This window comes from Trichomonas vaginalis, chromosome V (assembly GCF_026262505.1).
Source record: "Trichomonas vaginalis G3 chromosome V, whole genome shotgun sequence".
NCBI lineage: Eukaryota > Parabasalia > Trichomonadida > Trichomonadidae > Trichomonas > Trichomonas vaginalis.
The window spans coordinates 31,552,381-31,571,775 of record NC_067207.1 but is presented as its reverse complement, the minus strand read 5'-3'; the positions used below and the strand labels follow the sequence as shown (position 1 = coordinate 31,571,775).

The 19,395-nt window shown below is 29.7% G+C and overlaps 6 protein-coding genes across 6 annotated transcripts, besides 3 other annotated features; 4 read left to right on the top strand and 2 right to left on the bottom strand.

The window, feature by feature from the left end:
- Nucleotides 1–100: 100 nt before the first annotated feature.
- On the top strand, nucleotides 101–2,780 carry TVAGG3_0438170 (ubiquitinyl hydrolase protein; the record flags this gene model as incomplete). The annotated part of the gene is made up of 1 exon (XM_001328269.1): nucleotides 101–2,488. The coding sequence occupies one exon, from the start codon at nucleotides 101–103 to the stop codon at nucleotides 2,486–2,488; it is 2,388 nt and encodes a 795-aa protein (XP_001328304.1).
- A 4,427-nt stretch (nucleotides 2,781–7,207) lies between these two features.
- Nucleotides 7,208–9,479, top strand: TVAGG3_0438160 (regulation of choline O-acetyltransferase protein; the record flags this gene model as incomplete). The annotated part of the gene is made up of 1 exon (XM_001328270.1): nucleotides 7,450–8,415. One exon carries the CDS (start codon nucleotides 7,450–7,452, stop codon nucleotides 8,413–8,415), a length of 966 nt encoding a protein of 321 aa, XP_001328305.1.
- Nucleotides 9,480–10,564: 1,085 nt separating this feature from the next.
- TVAGG3_0438150 (phosphoprotein phosphatase protein) lies at nucleotides 10,565–11,872 on the top strand (the record flags this gene model as incomplete). Its single annotated transcript, XM_001328272.2, has 1 exon — nucleotides 10,851–11,783. One exon carries the CDS (start codon nucleotides 10,851–10,853, stop codon nucleotides 11,781–11,783), a length of 933 nt encoding a protein of 310 aa, XP_001328307.2.
- A 372-nt stretch (nucleotides 11,873–12,244) lies between these two features.
- On the top strand, nucleotides 12,245–13,772 carry TVAGG3_0438130 (phosphoprotein phosphatase protein; the record flags this gene model as incomplete). The annotated part of the gene is made up of 1 exon (XM_001328273.1): nucleotides 12,630–13,520. One exon carries the CDS (start codon nucleotides 12,630–12,632, stop codon nucleotides 13,518–13,520), a length of 891 nt encoding a protein of 296 aa, XP_001328308.1.
- Nucleotides 13,467–13,504: a mobile genetic element.
- Nucleotides 13,773–14,680: 908 nt separating the features above from the next.
- Nucleotides 14,681–14,714: a mobile genetic element.
- Nucleotides 14,715–15,302, bottom strand: TVAGG3_0438110 (RNA binding; the record flags this gene model as incomplete). The annotated part of the gene is made up of 1 exon (XM_001328274.2): nucleotides 14,715–15,302. The coding sequence occupies one exon, from the start codon at nucleotides 15,300–15,302 to the stop codon at nucleotides 14,715–14,717; it is 588 nt and encodes a 195-aa protein (XP_001328309.1).
- Nucleotides 15,303–16,703: 1,401 nt separating this feature from the next.
- Nucleotides 16,704–17,795: a mobile genetic element.
- Nucleotides 17,796–17,844: 49 nt separating this feature from the next.
- On the bottom strand, nucleotides 17,845–18,384 carry TVAGG3_0438090 (protein serine/threonine kinase protein; the record flags this gene model as incomplete). The annotated part of the gene is made up of 1 exon (XM_001328275.1): nucleotides 17,845–18,384. The coding sequence occupies one exon, from the start codon at nucleotides 18,382–18,384 to the stop codon at nucleotides 17,845–17,847; it is 540 nt and encodes a 179-aa protein (XP_001328310.1).
- Between the last annotated feature and the right edge of the window lie 1,011 nt (nucleotides 18,385–19,395).

Genomic DNA, 19,395 nt, shown 5'->3' with positions numbered 1-19,395 from the left:
AGTGAAGTGAAAAGTTCATTTCTAATTTTTAAAATTTTATTCTATTTTGTATGTTTAAATGATATGATTTAAAAACGATACAAAATTGAGTCAGAAATATATGGCGCCAACGAATGAGAAACAAAAATTGGAAATAGCAAAAGCTCTTGAGCAAAATGAACTCAAAGTTGGCGATAAGGGTTATTTACTATCATTTAGATGGTTTTCAAAATGGAAGAAAGTCACAGGATTTGAAAATGAAGAAATTGATCCTGAAATTAAACTTGGTGAAATAGATAATAACCATTTACTCGATAAAGATCAAATAAAAATCACAATCATGGATAATTACGATTATATTTGCATTCCTGAAGCTGTTTATAAATTATTTTTTGATTGGTACGGTGGCGGGCCAGAAATTACTGTCGAAATGATCAATAGCCCAGCTACAAATACACCAGTACCGTTAATCATAAAATGGCACCTTAAAATCATTTTTTCAGACCAAGAATTCGAAATTTTAACAAATCGATACGAATACGTCCGAGATATTAAAAAGCGAGCATGCGAACACTTTGGAATCAATTCTGATGCCACATATCTCGTAGATTACTGGAATAAGAACGTTTTATCCATATTTCGAGATGATTTTTACTTAGAACAATGTTATATCATTAATACGCAAGAAATACTATTAAAACTTAAAACAGACAATAGAAATACATCATCTAGAGGCAAATTTACCATTTCCAGAACGAATTCTTCGATGTCATCTGGAATTACGCCAATTATAGCAACACCACAAACATTAGGACACGTAGGATTAGATAATATAGGTAATACATGCTATATCAACTCTTCTCTTCAAGTTTTAGCGCACACAGAATTATTATTTCAGTATTTCGAGTCCGGATTATGGCGGAGAGAGTTAAATGAGCAGAATCCGAAAGGAACAGGTGGAATCGTTGCTCATCAGTTCGCGCAATTGATAAATGACATCTGGACAAAGAAACAAAAAGTTATTTCCCCGTATGACTTGAAAAACTCGATAGGAAAATTCCATCCACAATTTAATAACAGCCAACAACAGGATTCGCAGGAATTTTTGCTTTGTTTATTGTCAGATTTGAGTGGAGATTTAAATCGAGTTACAAAAAGGTGCTACATCGAAGGAGTTGTTGGTGATGGCACGAATGATAATGAAACAGCAGATTTGGCATGGAAAAGGCATAAACTTCTGTTTGATTCTGCTATTGTTGATATATTTCATGGACAATTACGAACAGAAGTGAAATGCGATGAATGCGGAAACAAGAAAGTTGTTTTTGATGCTTATTCTTCACTTTCTATCCCGATTTCGAAGACAAGTCTCGAAACAATCAGATATATGTACATTCCCGCTGATCTTAAGCGGCCAAGATACATTGTAAAGATATTAGTAAGTGAAGATCAAGAAATAGATGACATTTTTGATGACGCACAAACGAGATTTAAAGCAGAAGATTTATATATCTTTCCAAGAGATTTTCTGTCATCGGAATTCAAAATAACTGCATCTAAAACCGTCAAAAAGATTGATTTTTATGCAATTGAACGTTCTTGCAGTTCAATGCAAGTTTTAATGAATATTGTCGTTCCAAAATCAAAAGTTCGTGGACAATTCGAGGTCCTTGATGGTCCAATACTTATAGAAGCACCTTCAAAGTCCAAAAAACTTGAAGAAATCGTTGAAGAAAAAATTAAATTTATTTATGAGAAATCTAAGTATCCGACAACGGACAAAATGAGAGCTTTCGAGCAATCATTGACACATTCATCAGAAATAGATTTCAAAAACCAGAAATTTTCGATAAAATTGAATTTTAATTCGAATTTTGATGAAGAAAACGATGAATACGGAGATATAAGCAACCAAAGTATCAAAGTCATATTAAATCCCGAATTTACTAAAGAATCATTAGGATTTAACTGGGGATCTTTATGCCCACTCGATTACGGTTATGATGGCTCTTTTCCATGTAACCAAACAGATTACGGGCTTGAAGAATGGATAAAACAAATGTCATTTCCTCAAAAACTCGAGAATTTCAACAAATGGTTTTGTCCTCACTGCAAAAAGTTCGTAAATGCGGTTGTAAATGCTACAATATGGTCTGTTGCTGATGTTCTCATTATGCAACTGCAGAGATTTACACAAGAAAACGGAGAATATAAAAAATTAAACGTTGTTGTTGATTTTCCAACAGAAATCGACATGTCTCCTTATTTAGTCGGACCTCAAAAGGATAAAGAACAGAAATATAGGCTTTACGCCTATATTAATATTAATATTAATCATATAGGAACTCTAAATGGAGGCCATTATACAGCAAATATCTTTGATTCTACCGATGAAAGTTGGTATACGTATAATGATGAGGCTGTTTATAAGGCTTCATCAAATACAAAGTCTTCTAATCCTTATATTTTGTTCTATAAACGAATAAAGGTAGTCTCACGAGAAAACTGACGGTAAAAATTCGATGAAACCAGGTGCATTGTATAGTACATATATGTGGTAAATAAATGTCGATTAGCTTTGTAAAAAATATCCCACAGTTTTTGAGATCTTGAAAACGGCCATTCAAAAAGTCGAAAATTTTCGCGAGATGTTAATGGGCAAGACAGTTTTTCGACAAATAAATCGTAAACATGGGAATTAAAATAAGGCGTTATATTACATATATGGTAAAGAATATGGATGTGAAGAGCATTAGTAGAATGGAAAGACTTTGAAATTTTAAAAAATTTATCTGGACTAAAAAATTATTTGATTATAAAAAACATATTATATATCAATTGCTATATAGAACTATCATAACAGATTTTGGAAAAGCCGCAAATCCCCAAGTTGGAAAATTCATTAAATACTAATTATTCAGCTTTTTATCAGAAAGGAAGGTAGTGTAGTCGTTGGGAACACTATGCTCTTTTTGAATCTAAAAGGCAACTGTTCAAATCATAACATCTTTGTTTTTTTTTCTTATTCTGCCATTATTGTTTGTCCTTGTTATGATTCAAATTAAAAATATTTTAGTAAAGGTATTTTGGACATCATTTTTTCACATTGTCTCAATGCAAATGTTTGAAAATTTTGTAGGCAATATGACAACTCTTTCAACATTTGTTCTCTTTTATTAACTCAAACAGATTCAGGATCTAATTTCATGCCTTCGAAGACATTTAAACCATCTTCAACATAATTTATTGACAAATTGATAACAATTACTCATGAATGTCGTAGATTTAATATCCTGTCACTCAGCAACAAATTCGGGTTCAATAACAAAGCTCAGTAAAAACTTTACAGAAATTCTCCAATTTATTTTAGTGTCTTTTTGCGTCATTACGGCTGCATTTTCTTCTGCATCTGAACGCTGTGTTTGGAAGAAGACGAAATACAGAAACTTTCAACACAAGTAATCAGATTTTCTTGTCTTTCATGTTAAAATGCTTCATCTCGCTAGGTATACGTCATTTATTGGATGGATTGTTAGCTTTGTGTCCAAATAGCAAAAAAAAGTATTAATTTAAATTTCGCATTTTGCATAAGTATACGCTTTAATTTATATCAAAACAGATTTAGATAGCTTAAAACAATATAGTTTACTCATAAATACATCTTGATAATTCACTTCTTCAATTTTCATAATCTTATATCCTGACCTATATCCTCTTATAAACCATATTTCTACTGAGATCTTCTTAAAGCATCTTTTTATCCCTATCTACGCCTCGAAACCCTATTTTTCCGGCGGAATATGAATCTTCGGGTCTCGCTGATTCGATTTCTGCAGTCAGATCGTAAAAATACCACTACATAGCCTGATAATCTCAATTTAAGTTCCTTAATTTTTTTGAAAAAAAAATTAAAACTCCCTTATCAAACATCATGCTCATTTTTACGAATTTCATTTTTCCTTTAAGTTTAAAATATACGCTTTTTAGCATGTTTATAATACATTTTCAATTTACATTTACATTTTTATTTTTGAATTGTTTATTTATATTTCCGTTTGAACAATAATATTTATTGAAAATTGTGAGAGAAACGGATATAATAAAAAACACCATACAACAAAATTCACTTTTTTTCATACTTACGCGGATCACTCCTTTTCGGCCCAATATGCCGGAAATGATAAAACTCTCAGATTTAGTTGCTAAGATCCAAACTCTCGACTCTCAAATCTACTTCCTCAGATATTGTTGCTAAGATCTAAACTCTCGACTCTCAAATCTACTTCCTCAGATCTTGTTGCTAAGATCTACTTCCTCAGATATTGTTGCTAAGATCTAAACTCTCGACTCTCAAATCTACTTCCTCAGATATTGTTGCTAAGATCTAAACTCTCGACTCTCAAATCTACTTCCTCAGATCTTGTTGCTAAGATCTACTTCCTCAGATCTTGTTGCTAAGATCGATCTATTATACTCAATTTTACTTAAGCAATATAGATCACCTTTATTATGATTCTCTTTATCTGTACTTGTTTAAAATTAAATTACATCATAAAGATCTAATTACAAATTATTTAGAATTTTGAAATAAAACCAGTATTTTATCAAATGCTTTGAGATTAATGCATTCAAACTTAAAAAAAAAGATATATTCAGATCAATTTCAATATTATTGATTTTTTAATGTAAAAACTATGTCTACATAGATCTCAAACAATTTTATTAGATACTCTTTTTCCCAATTTTTTTCAAAATCTCTTTTTACATATCAAAAATTGTATTTTTCAATTTCATTTTTATTTTTTCCATATTTTTTTTGGAATTTGGATATGCGTCCAAAGTAGTTATGTCATTAGAAAAATATTAGATATCTGAAGAGAAAATGATAACTTAGAGAGTTTTAAAGATTTTATTTTCGAATACAAATATAGACCTCAGAGGAATACATTCTAAATAAATTTGTATCTGAGGGTGAATAAATAAGAACAAAATTTAAAGGGTTAGCATAAATAATGTAGAAATTAAGATTGGAATTTAAATTTAATACAAAATTAAAGGGAATGAATTTGCGATTAGTAGGGTATGGCAAATGGATTGGGAAACATTGGTTACACATGAAAATTATCAGATGTAAGAATTTGGTGCAGATATTTTAAAAATGAGATCTGAGTGCTTAAACAATATCTCAAAATTCAAATTTTCCAAATGAAAATTTGGAAAATTCCCAAAATGCAGAATCAACTGATGATTTTCAATCATTAATAACGCCAATACAAGAAGATCATTTTCCTTCTGCCAACGAACTAAAACAATGGTTTGATATTGCCCATGATGTTTTAATTAGTCCGCCACCTGAGAATCAACATCCAGAAATTGATGAAGAAGAGACACAAAAAGCAATTTATCTATTACAAAACTTAGACTTTCCTAAGAAATAAAATTATTTAATTTATTCTTGTTTGTTTTTTAATTAAACATGTATATTTATTAACATTTCCTTTTTTAATACCTTTCCAACTTCTATTAGTAACAAATACATAACTAATTTGAAGATTTAGCGTTATGAAGAAGTATCCAAGTAATAACGTCAATAATGCATTTGCGATAGGATATAATTGCACCAAAGGTTAAAACTTGTATAAAGAATGAAAAATGAAATTTAATACAATTTTTTTTCGAAAAAAATCCATGCTTGGCTAGATTTTCATAGTTATTGAATATGCATTACTGACATCTTGTAAAAGATGCCGATCAAGGCTTTCAAGATTGCTAAATTTCTCGATTAAAATTTACATTTTTTTTTTATTTGTGTTTAATTACATTTTACAGTTTGCAGACTTACATAAAATCCGCAACATAGTGGTTATTTAATATTTGCCCCACAGTATTGTAGTTTGAAATTTACGATAAGATTATAATTGATAAAGTAAGGTTTTGTCATTAATGCATCTTATAAACTTTCATTGATAAATATGGATAGATAAGTTCTGTGTTCAAAAGTAAGCATTTTTTAAAACGCGCAATTATATCAAGAACGACTATCATAAATTCATGAGTATCGATGATTTTCGTTTAGGATGGACTTAATCGGCTTGATTGATATACATATTTTAAAATGGCATAGCTTTGTGCATGTTATGTCAAGCATTGTGCCAAACCAATTTAAAATGAAACAAATTATTTTAAAGAAACTATATATGAACTATTCGAACACTTTATATTAATGTAGGGAGCTATAAATTTAAATATTCTAAAAATTTATTTATTTGTTAAGAGTTCGGAACAAATTTATTATTGAATATATAGGAAATCAAATAATTATGCATAATCGCATAAAAAAATGCTGAAACAATGAAAAGAAAAAAATAGTTGCCCAATAGAAAAAGTCGAACCCATACCCCTACCCATTGAGTTATCCTCACTTTCAAGTTTCGATCGAAAAAAAGGTATTTAACCGCGTAACTCGCACCTTTTAGTCGTATTTCGAAGTTCTATATAGTATTAAAGATTAAGTTACATTATGTACAAAATAACTTTTTATTGTTATTTGATTTTGATAGCATTATTAGCTGAATATGCAAAATCTCGTAGAAATAATCATTTCATTCAGACATAAGTATTGGATTGTTTCCCAACAAGCATAATAACACACGTTTCATATTATAATTTATTTCATTTCTGTACAAAATTTAGATAACGATATCAAATAAAAAAAACTGTGGCATTTTTTTACTTCAAACTATCATGAAGTGTAACCAAATTGGGTGAGTATTCTTGCTATCAGTATGACATGAAAAAGTGAACGACAAAAATTGAAGATGTTGTAGTTAACTCGGATTTTTTTAATTGCAAACACATCTATAATTTGTTTAAATATCATTTATTATATCAAAATCGAAAAATTCGTTTTTGGAAATCTTTGAATTTATGAGAAGTTCTACAAAGACACTTACAAATATAGCGTTTGCAATAAAAAGGCTCTTTAATCTTCTTCATCCTTGCTCAGAAACTTCTACTGGTTACCTTACGGGTAACCTGCAAAGCTGCTTCCAAGGCATCGGGAAAATAACGTATTTTCGTGAGACTACCTTTAAACGAATATAAAAACTTTTTTTTTGTTTGATGTAAAAAATTTCTCTTGTCACGTTTTTTTTCTCAAATCTCCTCTGAAATGTTTTATTTTAAAAACTCCACAATTGTTTTAGAAATTATCGTGTGTTTAGTTAAATGACATGATTAACATATGAAACGATTATTTTACTTTTCTAATAGTCATCCATAATGATGATGTATCCAATTAGCTAAGCAGAAGTCCATAATAATTTTAGCGAATTTCTTAAATCTGACATATTGAATTCATATCCGATTTTTTAAAAATATATCCGAAAGAGTCAAATAAAGTATTTTTTCATTTAATTTCCAGTTTTCTGAGAAAATGGTTTATATCCGATTTTTCAACATAAAAATTTAATGCTTTCTGCATTAATTTGCCATTTCAACTTCGTTTGCCAGCATGATCTTCTCTTTAAAAAACTTAATATTTCAGATGGTCCACGAAGAGAGTCACTAGGAGATTCGGAAACTTTCGATGTTTCAGATAAATGGAGACCATTTCGAATTAAGTTTAATTATGATTTCATGGATGGAAAGAAGGAATATCCACTGCGATGTGATCGCGTTGGTCAAGTTTTAGATTCAGGATTCCGTTGTGAAAAAGAAAATGTATTGACAGATGCCCAAAGAAACGCCCTTAAACAAACAATAGACAATGTAATAAAGTTCTTACAAAATACTATCAAAGTTAAATCATTACGTTTTCCTATTAAAGTTTCTAATTTAGAAGATTACGGAGATTTTGATGAAATTGTTTTTAATGATGCAGATTTAGGAATTGTTGCTACATCAATTGCTTTAGATTCAACAAATTCAATAATAGCTGCAGCAGCACCAAGAGTATTCATTAAACCATCATATAGACCATATATTGGAGTAATGTACTTTAATCCAAGATTTGTTCCTGAAAAACCATGTGATTACACAGATTTCGAAAGCAAATTCTTTTACACTGTCCTTCATGAGTTGACACATGCTATTGGTTTCCTTTCCTCAGCGTATTGGAGTTTCCATCCTTATGAACAAGAAGATAAATTATATATAACCAGTACTTGTCAATTAACAAAGTATAACAAAAAATACAATTTCTTAGTTACTCCTTATGCCCATCTTTATGCAAAGAAGAGATTCGGTGTTGACAAATTCTATGGAGATAAGAATAAGTCATGCCCTGCAGGTATCGAATTAGAAGATCAAGGCGGACAAACCACAGCAGGATCACATCTTGAAAATGAACTTATTATACTGAATATATGGTTGGATCTGTTCCTAATGTTGATGCGCCATTTCAAAAGTTTAGTGATGCAACAATGGCTGTTTTAATGGATACAGGTAATTATAAAATTAACTGGGCAAATACAAAACCATTAGTTTTCGGACATCCTGAATCAATTAACGGCAAAACAATTGAAGGATTTGCAATAGATCCACCACAAAAGAAATTCCCAGAAGGTTATTTGCAATCAAGTTACAACACTGTTGGATTTAATTATAAATCGATTTCAAACAAACTTCCAATATTTAATGTATCCGAAGATGTATGTAAATATCTAGAATTTGAAAAATATTGTAATGACAAAGATAACCAATTCTATAATCCCAATAGAGAAAAATTCGTTTCAGCTGATATTATTTCAGATTATCAAAAATATAATGATCAGGAATATTATTGTGAAAACAATAAAGCTGTTCTTCCAGGTCATTTAATGGATATGCCTGAAACAGAGTACACAGAAGATCATTTCGAAAATCTTTGTGGAACTTATAAATGCAATGGATATGAAAGTTTTGAGTTCCATACTGTTGATGCTGATAACAAAGAAGTTACATATCAATGCACTAAAAATAATATCAACGAATCTTTTTCATATCCTGTGAAATTCATAAGTGGTAAATCTCATCGTGTATTGAAGTGAACTATTGCCCAGATCCAGAAAGATTTTGCCGAACAATAAAGCTTGATTCCATGAATTTCAACAAAGATCCAATGGATGAAAAATCAAAAGTTCTTGAAGGAGATCCACAAACTCCTCCTGAATGGTCCTTAAACTATGATGATTTGAATAAAGAGATAAGTAAAAATAAGGCAAAGAAGGCAGGAAAGATTGTTGGATATGTCATGATTGGTGTTGCTGTCGTTGTGATTATATGCATTGTAGTTTATTTCGCTTACTTTAGAAAGAAATCCGAGGAGACACATAGTACAGTTGTTTTAGACAATCTCAATAACGATCGAGTAGTATAAAACCAATAATTTTAATAAACACTTAGTTTAACATCTTGCCTTAAAAAAAATGAAATCTCAAAGATAATTTGAAATTTTCTTAAAATTAGATCAATCAATTACAAACTCTATCACCATAATTCAAAGCCCTTTATGAAGCAAGAATCATAAAACACAGAATTTCGTATTAAAATATGTTTTAATTTCTGATTTACATATTTCATATATATACAACTTTAATTCTTAAACGATTTGCTATGTTTCCCATTGGCAATTTCATTGCATAACTTTTAATTGCTGACAAATTGTTATGATAATTTTTGAATTCGAAATTATAGAAATTTAGAACAAATCTTCACAATATGATTCAACATTCTGAAAACAAACCATTGAATTATATAATTTAATTCATTTGATTGAAAATTTCATTGCTCTGAAATTTCAGGCATAGTTTGAAGTGTAAATCATATACATATATGAATGATAATGGATTGACACATGCAATAAAAGCATTTCACTCAATTATATAACTTAATGGCCTTTTTCCGAATGAGTTGATTGTAGATTGATGAATTGGATCAAGGATATCCTAAATATATCACACTATCACATTGAATTTACTTAGCTATTACATGTATAAACAAAAAACTATTGATAAACCCATGAAAAATTTTTACAAATGTGGGAAAATACTCAAATAAAGAGGATTATTATCATACACTAATACTGGGTTGAGTTTGTCACTAGTTTTAGTGAGAATAAGATGCCAATTCATTCAATCATTCAAAGGTTGTAAAATCACGGGCATTCTTTGTATTATGTCATTCTCAAATATAATTTACGCCCCTACTCATTTTTCTTATTGGAGCTATGCTGAACAGAGTACTTTCATCGATTTTTATTTAAAACCGGTAATTTCTCCATAATCGTATTTAATATACGTTGGATTATACTCATCATAAAGAATCGTTTTATATAAAAATTTATGCTCGACATAAATAAATCAGATTATTATCAAATTTCAGAATAATATTGAGAATTTGTTTGTGTGGAAAATAGTCTTTGATTATATAGAAACCATTTTCAACAACTTTCGAATTGAGATAACTCACAATTTTTTCAAGAAAAATTTCGGAGTTTCAAATTTAAATATATTCAGTCTGAAAGATAAAACAATGAGATTATACTTCTATAAATATTCTGAACAACAATTTGAGAGATTTTATATTTTTGAAAACCCGTACACATTTTATATCGTATGCTCTCCAGAAGTGTTCTAGATTCATTCATACCACTCTTGTTGAATTGTGAAGATGCAAAGATGAATTGTACGGGTAATCTTGCCTTACCAAAACTCAAAAGAGATGATTTATTAGCCCTAATGGAAACTACTTACAAGATATTCAACGAAGAACCATCTTTACTCTATCTCTCAGGTGATTTTATTGTAGTTGGAGATATCCATGGAAATTTAAGAGATTTATTAAGGATTTTTAATGATCTTGGAACACCTGCGAACCAAAGGTATATCTTTATGGGCGATTATGTTGATCGTGGTGATCTTTCCGTCGAAGTTGTCGTTTTATTATTATCATACAAAATCGCTTATCCGGAGAATATCTATATGATCCGCGGAAATCATGAGTTCGAACAAATCAATGAATACTATGGATTCAAAACTCAAGTCATCCAGCAATATGATGAAGAAATATTTGATTTTTTCAATAAAGTATTCGCATATTTGCCAATTGCTGCAGTTGTCAATAACAAGTACTTCTTAGTCCATGGAGGTATTAGTCCAAAACTACAAACATTGGATCAAATTAAAAATTTGAAGCGACCGATTACATCTTTTACAGAAGGAGACAGCCATGAACTTGTTTGTGATCTATTGTGGAGTGATCCTTCACATGCGAGTTACTATTACAGTCCAAATCCAAGAGGATTCGGGGTTAATTTTGGAGTTGAAGCCACATTCAAATTTTTAACGATTAATAAACTTTATGGAATCATAAGAGCGCACCAATGCATCACTACGGGAGTTGAAGAGCATTTTGGTGGAAGAGTTATAACTGTTTTTTCATCGAGCTATTATTCACCATATCCTCCAAATGCAAGTGGTGCTATCTTGATTACTAGTTCAGAACTTAAACCAGTGATATATAAGCCATTGCCGCACTTTCAGAAGAATTTTTCTGAATTTAAGTGGGTCCAAGTTGAAGAAACCGTCCCATTATGTTTAAGAAGATTGGGATCAAGTAAGCTTACAAATAGAAGAAGCAACTCTCTCAAGCTTAGACGCTCCTCACATGTAACTGATTCCTCGCATTCACTCAAACTCGAGAAGAAAATCACGATATACAAATCTAGTACAGATATTATCATCCATTCTCCTTCAGCTGATCTTTTACCGATCAATGAGAATAAGAAGACACCACTGAACACAAGCTCCATTCTAATTGAGTAGGAAGGATGTATTACGAGCGTTTTGTTTTGACTAGTAAATGTTTGATATTTAATATTTTTCATTGAATACAGTAATCAATTCGAGTGAACAATGTAAAGGAATGCAAAACGATAATTTTCCTATTGTTTACTCCGAATATCCGACTTTTAATACTAAGACTATAAGTTAACGAAGCTGTGTAATAAAATAACCTAGATTTTTTTGTGAGTAAAAAATAAAACTGCCAAAATTCGAGTAAATAATTTTTTATGATCAGAGTTAATAGTCGATAAAATCTCTTAAAATCGATAATCTATTGAATTTTTTTCTGTGAACAAAAACCCATGGATTATTATTAATTAAAATATATTTTGCTCATGAATTTTTTTATTTACATTTTCCTGAACACAATTCAAATCTCACAAATTTGAAAAATCAAAATTCGAGACCAAAGAAACTTATTGTTTATCAAGGTATGAGATATTTATCAAATTTAACACTAATTTTTGTTGACAGTACAGAATTTTGAATGATCACACTGAATTTTCCTTGCAAAAAATATTCATGATATCCAGAAGCATCATTGATGCTTTTGTGCCTCTTTTTATCAGGAACACTGAACCCGAAACAATTGGTAGAGGAAAGTTAGCTATCCCTAAACTGAAAAAGATCGATTTAGAGCATTTATTGAATAGCGTTATGATTTTATTCAAACAGGAAGACACATTGCTCAATCTCGAAGGAGACTTCAATGTTGTCGGAGATATTCACGGCAATTTACGCGATTGAATCCGAATTTTTAACTATTGTGGATCCCCAAGTTCCAACAAATTCATCTTTTTAGGCGACTGCGTTGACAGAGGAGACATGTCAATAGAAGTTGTTGTCTTGCTCTTTGCCTTTAAGCTTGCTTATCCAAATAATATCTATTTAATTCGTGGCAACCACGAGTTTGAGATCATTAACACATATTATGGATTCCATCAACAAGTTTTATCTTCATATGACGATGATATGTACGATTTATTTAACGAAGTTTTTTCGTATTTACCACTTGGAGCTGTTGTCAATCAAAAATATCTCCTTGTTCATGGTGGTATTAGTCCATACCTTAAGTCTATTGACCAAATTGCAAACATTAAACGTCCAATTACCGATTTTATCGAAGGACCTGACGCAAATTTGATAACTGACATAATGTGGAGTGATCCATCAAGGATTTACAGTCTTTTTCATCCAAGTACAAGTGGATTTGGCTATGTTTACGGCCACGACGCAATGAATGACTTTTTACGTCAAAATACTGTTAAATATGTTGTTCGTGCTCACCAATGCGTTACAAACGGATACGAAGAAAACTTTGGTGGATCTGTGATCACGGTTTTCTCTTCCAGCAATTATTGCACGATGCCCGCAAACTCAAGCAGTATCCTTGGAATTCATCCCGAAGAACCTCATAGAGCATCAGTGTTTCCACCAATAAAACACCTTAGAAAGTTCGAATGCGATTTCAAAATTGTTGATTGTATTGATACAATTCCTCTTTGTAAGAAACTCAATCCAAACACAAAACACAATAGTATGAGGAATTGGCAAATGAGCAAGAGACCTATCCTGTCAACAGCCTTCCCACCAAAGTCTCTCAGACCTGATGATTCAAGATTACTTTCACCATACAACTCTATTGGTATTTGGATGTGTTTTTGTTGTAAACAGAAATTCATCAAAAGTGACACCTCAGAAAAGCTAAAATATTGAATTTTTGGAACTTTTGATAGAGCACGTTTTTAAATATTAATTAAAGTAAATGTATATTTTGTAAAGATTCTTTTTAATAAAAAAATAAAATTTTGAAGAAGAACACAAAATCTTCTGAAAAATAATATCACATAAACTCATACTATTTTCTAATATATAACTATTTTATATAAAAATCAAATTCAATGATCTTAAAAGCGAAGGATAAACCTCAAAATTTACGAATATAATGAGTGGGAATATAATGCTTATCTATCATAAAACCATATGAAATATCAATTTTTGCTTTACGCCTAATTTTTGACGACAATTAGCAAAAAATGTTAAATGTTAACACTCAGTCCATTTGAATATGAAAAATAAAATTGACTTTGATTAAATGTTTTTATTTATCATGCAATTCTTCTTGCGACCAAAGATTTGAATAAAAGTTCAAAAAATAAGATAGCTTAAAAAATAATATACGGTAGTGTTTACTAATAGATGAATAGTATATAAATTCTATTAAAATGGATTTGATCAAAAAAAATATAAAACCAAAAATAATTGTTATAATTTAAATGAAGAAGTAATTTAAAACGATTTTATTTATGATCAAATTTTATATATTTTTTTGGATCAAATCCATTTTAATAGAATTTATATACTATTCATCTATTAGTAAACACTACCGTATATTATTTTTAAGCTATCTTATTTTTTGAACTTTTATTCAAATCTTTGGTCGCAAGAAGAATTGCTGATAAATAAAAACATTTAATCAAAGTCAATTTTATTTTTCATATTCAAATGGACTGAGTGTTAACATTTAACATTTTTTGCTAATTGTCGTCAAAAATTAGGCGTAAAGCAAAAATTGATATTTCATATGGTTTTATGATAGATAAGCATTATATTCCCACTCATTATATTCGTAAATTTTGAGGTTTATCCTTCGCTTTTAAGATCATTGAATTTGATTTTTATATAAAATAGTTATATATTAGAAAATAATATGAGTTTATGTGATATTATTTTTCAGAAGATTTCATTCTATATGCCTATGAAAAGTACCCTCAAAACTAACTTTTTCCTAATTATAATTAAATCTAGAATATTGGATTATGCTTAGTATTATTTCATTTTTCTCATTCAATTTAGAATTTACAAATGTCAAAAAATTGAGAGCTGTCACTTTTGATGAATTTCTGTTTATTACATTTTCAAAATACTTTGTGGCTGCTTTCTTTTTGGTTTGATTTGGTTTAGGTTTGTTTGAGACTGAGATTGTTTCTGATAAAACGTAATTTCAACTGGCTTGCCATTGATGGCTGCATCCCTAAGATCGTTCTGTGCACTTCTGGCATCTTCTTCGCTGTAGAATGTGACTAAACCATAACCGCAAGATTTAAGATTTGTTAAAGGAATCTTGCAAGTAACTAAATTGCCAAAATTAGAGAAAGCATCGTGAAGTTGAGAGACTTCGATGTTTTCTGCGAGACCACGTATTAAAAGAGTGTTAGCATCTGATCTCGCCAGACTCATTGTATAAGGATCACCCCAATACATTCGTATTGGAACACCATCTAGTTTTGTGTAATTGAGTTCTTCGATTGCACGCTTCGCTAGTTCATGAGACTTGAAAGTAACAAAAGCATACGCCTTGTTGGGTTTTGTTTGTTTCTTAACGAAAATAGAATCTGTTGGGAAGTGACCATAATCCTCGAAAAGTTCTTTCAAGAATTGCACATCAATACAAGTGGGAAGATCATCAATGAAAACTTCATTACAGTTTGGATCCATGTGAAAAATGATTTAGTCGGAATTTTTTCATTTTGAATTTCCACTTCACTTCAATAATAATTGGAATTTAATTTTAAATGAAATATTTTTATAAATGGAATATGTATTATTGATTGGAAAATTGGAAATATAAAACTTGATGGAAAATTTTCAAATTCCAATATTATTTTATATCTATAATTGGAATATGTATTAATAATTGGAATTTAAAAAATTTGCCAGTCTTAAATTTTTGACTGAGCAATTTAAAAAAAATTAAGGCGAAGGTGTCAGTAAATGGTAACTGTACCATTTAGCAAATATATAAATATTTTTGATTCTGCAAGGTTATCTAATAGTTATATGAGCGCTCATTGACTTGATTGAAGTGAATCAAATCCCATAATGTACCATCAAGTTTTATATAAGAACTTCAACCAAATTCTGCTAGTTTGAAGTTAAAGAAAGGTAAGATGATCATGAGATTATTTTTTATTTTCATAAAATATCAATATTTAAGTGGTAATCAATTATGAGGCTTGAGGTATATTAAAATTTAAGTGGTAATGGTCTCAAATCTAATGAAGAATACTGATATTTTTATTAACTATAAAATTCTTAGGCAAAAAGCATCATAGTAAATGTGGAATTAACTTTTATTATTATAAGCGATATGTACAATGTAATGTATTCTCATTTTATTGTATTGGATTACCCTAATAAGAATGAATGAAAAGCTATTAATAGCAACTATTCATTATCCTTATATTAACCGACTATTTAGCACGTTTTCGATAGGAAATTTGTAAATTCGAAAAAAAATTGAGCGAATAACCACATTTTACATAAGAATAAAAAAATTGTTGAAATTATATAAGTATTTTGTATTTTGCAATAAAGTTCATTTTTGTCCAGTTGAGAAATGATTCGTTGCTTTGATATTTTATCAAAATATACAAGATTGCTAAAAATCTACCCAATTGTATTTGATTTTTATTTGTGTAACACTAGACAAGTAAGTTTCTGAAGAATTTTGAAAATCGATCATATTTTCATTTCCTCATTGATCGATGAAATATCAAAATATGAATTTTTTAATTATGGAAAGAATATTATAGGTGCATTCATAGACAAGAGTGTATTTTTGCATTCGGAATGATTACAACACCGTATGAATTAACCAATCTGACATCTGTCCAATAAATTTGAATTACTTTTAAAAATTTATAATTCTAATATTCTAATGAATACAAACTTGAAATATCGGTAAGGATTCTGAATTGAAACCTAAAAAATTCACAGAGAGAGAATAATTAATGAGTTCTAAATAGTATAGATTTCGCATTTCGAATGATTTTTCAATTTTTTGATTTTTGAATGGGAATTTTGATAGTATAAATTTTGAAAAGAGACGATAGTTAAGGGTCCACTGTAAAAATTGAAAGTCTCTCAAAATTGAGAGGCGATTTGCAAATAATCGTTATCGTCTTTTTTCGAAAATCCACTTTTCCTAATGTTCTGATTAATATTTTGTGAATGCAATAATGAAGTATATGTTTTTGTAAGATGGTAATATATTCTATAACTTCAAATCGGATAAAAATTGCAAAATCGGCGAGTTTTATAAGAACATGATTTATTCGAATTTTTTCGCTTTTGGATGCGTGTTTTGAAAAATAGATATTTTCGAATTTTGATTTTATCTTAAGAATAAGTTTTATATTAGGAATTTTTTGACCTATTTCCAATCATTAATTCCGATGTTTTTTTAGGAATTTATTTGAGAAGAAATTAGGAATTTCGCTTTTATGCTATTACAAACTAATATTATGATGCATGTAGTTTATATTCATTGAGGCCAATGCCGGGATATCTTGCATTAAAAAAAAATTCAAAGAATTGACAATTAGATAGCACAAATTTAATTCTCTAGACAAAGTATTATTGCTTATATATTCAAAACATTATCCTTAGTTTTGATATGTTGGCCAAAAATTTTCGTATTATTTTTTGTGTTTAAGCATAAATTATGTATTTACTTATGAAGGATAAGCATTTTATTCATTGTCATAAATATGTACCATAACAAATTGATAAAATTTTAAAAAATTGTGGATTTTAGCGGGTATTATTCTGGCCAATACCCGTTGTTACAAGATTTAATATTAACCATATCAATAGCAGACTCAATGTAAAAATTTAGATATATTTTTTTTCATTATTCAAACTTTAATAAATTTTAGTATAATGAATGATTTTGTTTCGTGTATGATACAGAAATGAAAAGCTTAATTAATATTATTTTGCATTTTTTCAAGAATGTTAGAGTATATCTACATTAAAAAATCAGATTCGAACTGCGATACTGCATCAAATTGATGCATATCTGATAAGGATCTCAAAAGAGTAAAGTTAATTTTTTTGAGTTTTTTTAAGTTTTGGGCCTGAGTAAAACACCATCTCGAGCAATATTTTTGGGACGACGATAGGCCTTATTTGGCCTCACAGTGGACCCTTAACAATATAAAAACAAAATTTATTCTTAATTAACAACTAATAACAATTACTTATTTTCTATATCATTGATTAAAGAATTAACAGTTGAAATAATTCTTTGATTTGGTTCGGGTGAATCAATAATTTGGTCACCTGCCATCATCTCTAACCATGCATGATTGAGAATTTCATCAGCATCTGGTCGAAAATCTGGTTCGATCGATAACATCTGGCTTAATAAATCTTGAAGAATATCGGATTGATTATCATCAAAAATAATCTCTCCACGGCATATCTGTGATTGTATGTCTTCCCAGATACTTTCTACGGGCGTTGATTCATTAACTGTCCACGGCATATGATTAGCAGTCATAGCGTAAAGACATATACCAGCTGTCCAGATATCAGCTTTATATTTATCAAACGCTTTTTCTTGCAGGATTTCCGGGGGCATATATACGAAAGTGTTTCCTGAGCTAGTTACTGGCCGCCTATAAATTCCAAACTCTGTGATTTTGATTGTATCATCATCTAGCACCCGAATATTCTTGAGCGAAATTTCTTTGTGGGCAATTCCTCGATGATGTAAATATGAAATTCCGCTCATGATTTGTTTAAAATATTTGCTGCGGTTTGTTCATCAATACCATTATTTTCCTGTACAATGCTATCAAGTGTGGTCCCAACAAAGCTATCAAAAATGGTGTAAATGTTATTGGAATCGATCAAAACGTCGACTAGCTTCACAATATTTGGATGGTTAATTTGGGCATTTAACCTGATTTCATTTTTAAATGCTTGTAAATGCTGAGGATTATTTTTAATATCCATCGGAATTACTTCGCATGAGTAATCGATGTTATTAAATCGGTCATGGCACTTACAAATAGACCCAAAAGCTCCTGATTCGATGAGATTGTCTATTGAATAGTTCGACAGTGACATTCTGAAGATACTATATGAAATTGAAAAAAGCCGTCATCGTACCAGAATTCATTGAAAAATCGAAAATTTTTTGTGAAACACTCACAAAAATTCAAACCTGAAATATTAAGAGAAGTGTATATAGTTCATAATTTTCAAGAATTTTTGATTTCGATAGGTAAACCAAAAATTCATAATTTTGTATGCCCTTTATTGCATACCATAATTCTGCATTTTTATTTTTCACAAAAAAACGTTCAAGCTCTCAAACACAAAAATCAACGAGATTATCACTCCAATACTAAAAGGTGAAAAATTGAGGACTCATCGGCCCTATATACCGCTTCAATTACCAATAGATGATTTCTTCAGTGAATGTTAAGCATACAAGTACACAATTTGGATTCGTTTTAATCAAAAATTAAGACAAAATGATTAATTTCATACGCACAGATTAAAATTTTGTTGAATCATTGCATCCATACTAGGTCAGAAATGCAAATCCTCTTTACCGAAATTTTTTTATTGAAAAAAAATTAATATTAAGCGGAAGTTATCGATTTTAATGTAACCATATAAATATCCGATGATAATACATCACATTCCTCATTTCGTTAATCATTTTTTCATAATTTATTTTCAAAAAATATAAAAACAAAAGATTCGATAGTAATATGAATCAATTAATAATATT